Source organism: Sesamum indicum, linkage group LG3 (genome assembly GCF_026168435.1).
Source record: "Sesamum indicum cultivar Baizhima isolate 11 linkage group LG3, ASM2616843v1, whole genome shotgun sequence".
NCBI classification, from domain to species: Eukaryota; Viridiplantae; Streptophyta; class Magnoliopsida; order Lamiales; family Pedaliaceae; genus Sesamum; species Sesamum indicum.
Window position 1 is genome coordinate 21,524,165 of NC_142659.1, and position 4,697 is coordinate 21,528,861.

A 4,697-nucleotide genomic window follows, 5' to 3' on the forward strand; every position below is an offset into this window, starting at 1 on the left:
TGAAAATATTGACAAATATAACTAAATTTTAAATTATAAATACATATGAAATATGCTTTGATTGCTAGTAAATATAATAGGGAGGGGGCGCGGGGTGATGGGTAGTTAAACTTGAGAGTGACAAAAGAGGAAAAGGTGGGCTTGCCCTAATTCAGGTCTTTGCCCTATAGAAATAAGGAAAACGACTGTTGCACTTTTTCCACACCAGTGAACCCCACCCAAACTTTTTATTTGTTCATGTCATTCATGTCAATTTATACTCATATTAATTAGGATAAATTACAATGGTTTTTGGTTTTTTTTTTTTTTAGATCTGTCGAAATTACAAATACCCCTTGTTGTTTAAAAATTTATCAATACCCTATTAATTTTAACGACAGTTTAACGATTAGCCCAATCCGTTAGGTTTCCCTTCATTTTTTATGGTGAATTGACCAAAATATCATTATGGATTAAAAATTATAATTTTATTTAATTTTTAATTTTTTGTATGGACTAAGTGGATACTTTTTTTATAATTTTTTTCGTCTATCTTGTTCGATTTTTTCATAAGTTTTAAATTTTTAAAACAAAACACGTAAAAACAAAATTGACAATTTCATACTTCTATCAAAAAATTACATAATTTCATCACAGTCACTAGTAGAGGGTAGCAGCTTGAATCTACTGCTTCCTAATATTCTTTCCCTACCGATGAAATCCGGCCTAGCTACAACGTTAAACTAGTGATTGTTATTGCCTATTGGTCGTGAAGGGTCACGGCACTCCCGGTCGTGCCAAAATGCAGCTATTCAAGCAAATTCAGCGGATAAATCAAAGCATATCCTGACCCTGTGATGTACGAGCACCGAGGATTCAGATGTTGGTCCGGAGATTGACTGTGATATTCAACTCTTACAATCACTCTTTGGCTTGAGACACAAGTTAATATGTGGGTCATCCGTCCCTTTCCACCACTCCACTCTTCACCTACGACCAAGAAATTCGAGTAGATTGAACCACATAAGAAGCCATTTAGGAAAACATTTTCAAAGGATAGCTACCCTGATTTACCGCCTACTTTCATGTCAAAGCGGAGTTTAAGTATATAATTATTAGTTATTGTGGCACGTCGTTTTTACGTGCATATAATAAATAAATTGTTATGTTTTAAAATATATTATATATATATATACCAACACACCATATTTTAAAAAATAAAATAAAGAAAGCAACAAATAAAAAAAATGAAAATAAATTTAGAGTTATTAACGGTATAACGATAAAATTGGTGTCGCGGTGTCAGAACCGCCGCTTGTAAGAGAAAAGTGCATTCTTTTATGTATTAGCAAAAATATTTACATCTTCTAATCTTTCGTGTAATTATATAAAAGGTACGAAATATTTTATATAATTATACAAAAAGTTAGGGAAGATAATATAATTATCCCGTACTATACTTAATGAATTATAATTGAATCAGCTCGCTTTATTTGTTATCATCATAATATAAGCTTGGGCCAAAATTTATTAAGTCGGGCTTATCAGCTTTTAAGCCGACCTGAGCTTATTGCAATTAGCCATTATCACGTGACTTGATCTCGTGATGAGTTTGCGCAAAGAAGTATTGGATTAGTGAAGTTTGAGCTAACTTGGACTCATTGGAGGTCACTGATGCTAAATGACTTTAAATTTATAGCTCCTATCCCATCAATATATGAGATTTAGTTTATTATAATAATAATCATTAATTATAATTATCGATAATTATTGAATATAAATATTTAAATTTGATAATTGTCTTGATTTATTAAAAAAAAACGAAGGTCATAAATCATAATTCACATAAGTTGAGCTTGAATTTGGAGGCGAGTTAAGTTGATTGGAGCACACCCACCGGTTATAATTAAGTTTAAATTATAATACTAATAGTAATAATCATATGTTGTCCTAGCTTCCTAGGACTCAACCCAGTTATTATTATTACTATTATCATCATCATCATCGTTATTATTATTTATCAAAAAGTATTATTATTATCTATATGTACTTTATTATTAAATGAGAACACCTTTTTGGTATCTTGCATTTCTTGTCTGCAATTTTTTTTCCCCAAAGAAAAATAAAAACATTAGTTTTTACTATTATTCCACCAAATATTTTACTCTTATATCTTTTTTCTTAACTTCTAACTTTCTCACTCTCTCGTCCTCCCCGTACTTTTTAACTTTTTAAGCTCGTAACTTCATTCTCTTCGTCTCTTTTTTTTGGGTTTAATATTTGAATTTAGAAAATTAAAAATATATTTTTAAGAAAAAGATTAATTTTTTAATTTATTGTGCACGCTCATTTGAAGATGACATACACACTAATACTACTACCCTTTTGATATTATGGTCTGTCAATAACTACCTTATCACGTAGTTATTTATTTATTTATTTACTTATTTTAAATTGAATTCAACAAATTCAAATTTCACATGAGTGATTAGAAGTTGCCATGTACTTTATATCTACATATTATTAAGAAAATATGTGCTATAGATACAAAATGACGATTTTAACAGCATTACACTAATTTTTTGTTATCTAAAAAATATCCTTCAACTAATTAAGAAGGTTGATTTATTCAATTTTTTAAATTTTACATCCAATTAATAAATTTTATATATTTTGAAGCGTGAAAGATTGTTTATTATAATGCACAAGAGATGGCATGCCAAAATGGCTAATATAATCTAAAGAGAGGCAAATCATGATACAATGAATGAAATAACACTTAGCATGTCATTAATTAAGAGTTATCAATTTTATTATATGTATCCAAAAACGATGTATCATGATAACTAGTATAATTTATTAAAAAATATTTTATACTCGTAGTATAGATATACATAAAATAAAAAATTAAACATAATTTTAAAATTAAAAAATCCAGTCCAACCAAATAGATACTCGTCTTCATAATACAGAGTACAGAAATTAGTTTTCTGTGAATAGTTGGCCATCAAACTACTTTGTAACAAAAAGAGAGCAACACGCACTCAAAAGCAATTGGGACACTATTATTTCAGTTACTCCTTCACAATCAATTCCTTCAACTGGATTTTCGCCATCATCAGATAAGGGAAATTCTTCGCATAAAAAATAATAATAATAATAATAATAAGGAAAATTTTAATCCATACCGAATTTAGTTAAATTTGAATTAATTATATAGTAAGTGGAATATACTTGGGAATGATTGATGTAATAATAAGAAAAAATAAAGAATTATATTACACTTATTTTAAAATTGATTTGATTCTATCAAATTTAATTTGGATAAAAAAAATTTAGTACAAAGCAGTGGTGGAAGAGCCCCAAAAACAACCTCTCACCACATATACTGACAAACATAGAAAAGAAAAACAAGAACAAAACTATAAATTAATACAATTTCAAGTAGGTTTCAAGTTCTGAAACATAGTATCCCACCTGATCTCCTCAACTGCAGACGACCAATACTCGTCGTAGTCTCCGTCTCCGTCTCCATCTCCCTTACTGTGATCCACGACGTCCCTTTCAAAAGGGCTGGAAAAGCTGTTGATTCTCGAACTAGGGAAGATCACCGGGTGGTCGCCATTGGTGAGCAGCAGAGGAGCTCTGCTCATCTGCCTATTCACCGCCACCACCTTCTTGTTCCTCTTCACCATAGCGTTCCTCCACCGCGCGCTGTAGCTCCGCCGAGGCACGAGGGCCAGGGCCGACTCCTCGCGGCGAACCCACGGCCGCAAGTACTTGGAGAAACACCGCTTCGCGCGGTTGACGGCGAACAGAATCCGGGACACGGGGTGGGGGACGCGGCGGCGCTTGTCTTTTCCGGCGAGTTTGAGGATTTCGAGGCGGTGTTTGGCGACGGAGATGCCCATGCTTTGGAGGAATTCGTGGTTGAAGTAGGGTATGTCGTCTTCCTCGAGCTCGTTCTGGGCGAATGCGAGGCCGTACTCGTAGACGAGGGAGGGGTCGAGGGCTGTTTTCGAGAGCCATGAGAACCAATCCATAGCTTGATTGCGGAGTGTGTGTATGTGTATGTGTGTGTGTGTGAAGTGCAGAGTGATATAAATTGACTGCTTTTTATGTGGTGTTTGATGTTTTTCTAATGGGGGGACGGTGGTTGAAACTTGAGAGTGACTAGAAAGAAAAAGAAAATGAGGGGCATTTTTGTCTTGTACATAATCTCTAATTATGATATTTTATATAATATATATATATATATATGGACCTTATTATGTATATAAAATATCGACTTGGACTTTTTATTCTAAATTATATGTTATTTACATGAGTTGGGATTTTAATATATAGATAACGTGCTAACATGTTATTTACACAAAAATTATATTTGACTTTGCATGTTTATATTATCCGAATTGAGGTTATTTGCAACTTAAAGTTGGTCTGGATGGTGATCTGATATTTTATGTAAATTTGGTCATATGAGTATTTTGAGTTAGACTAATGATGACAAACCTTGTTAACTTAGTTGAGGTGATCCTCAATTAAAATTTTTCAAAGCGTTCTCGGTTTAGGGTCCGAGAATAAGAATTTGTGCTTGTACGATCTGATTATAGAGTGTGATTTTTCAATAATAAATGCATACTTGTCAAATAAACTCTCTAAATATTTGTAGGCCTTTATATATCAGAATCCATAGTCACATACTATAGGACAACTGT

The 4,697-nt window shown here is 32.4% G+C and overlaps 1 protein-coding gene across 1 annotated transcript; it reads right to left on the minus strand.

The window, feature by feature from the left end:
- Nucleotides 1-2,881: 2,881 nt before the first annotated feature.
- On the minus strand, nt 2,882-4,141 carry LOC105158346 (uncharacterized). Its single transcript, XM_011075075.3, has one exon. It carries the CDS (start codon nt 4,020-4,022, stop codon nt 3,420-3,422), a length of 603 nt encoding a protein of 200 aa, XP_011073377.1. The 5' UTR covers nt 4,023-4,141; the 3' UTR covers nt 2,882-3,419.
- Between the last annotated feature and the right edge of the window lie 556 nt (nt 4,142-4,697).

Excerpts from the sequence above, each read along its gene's own strand:
- LOC105158346 (XM_011075075.3), bottom strand. The coding sequence starts at position 4,022 with ATGGATTGGTTCTCATGGCTCTCGAAAACAGCCCTCGACCCCTCCCTC.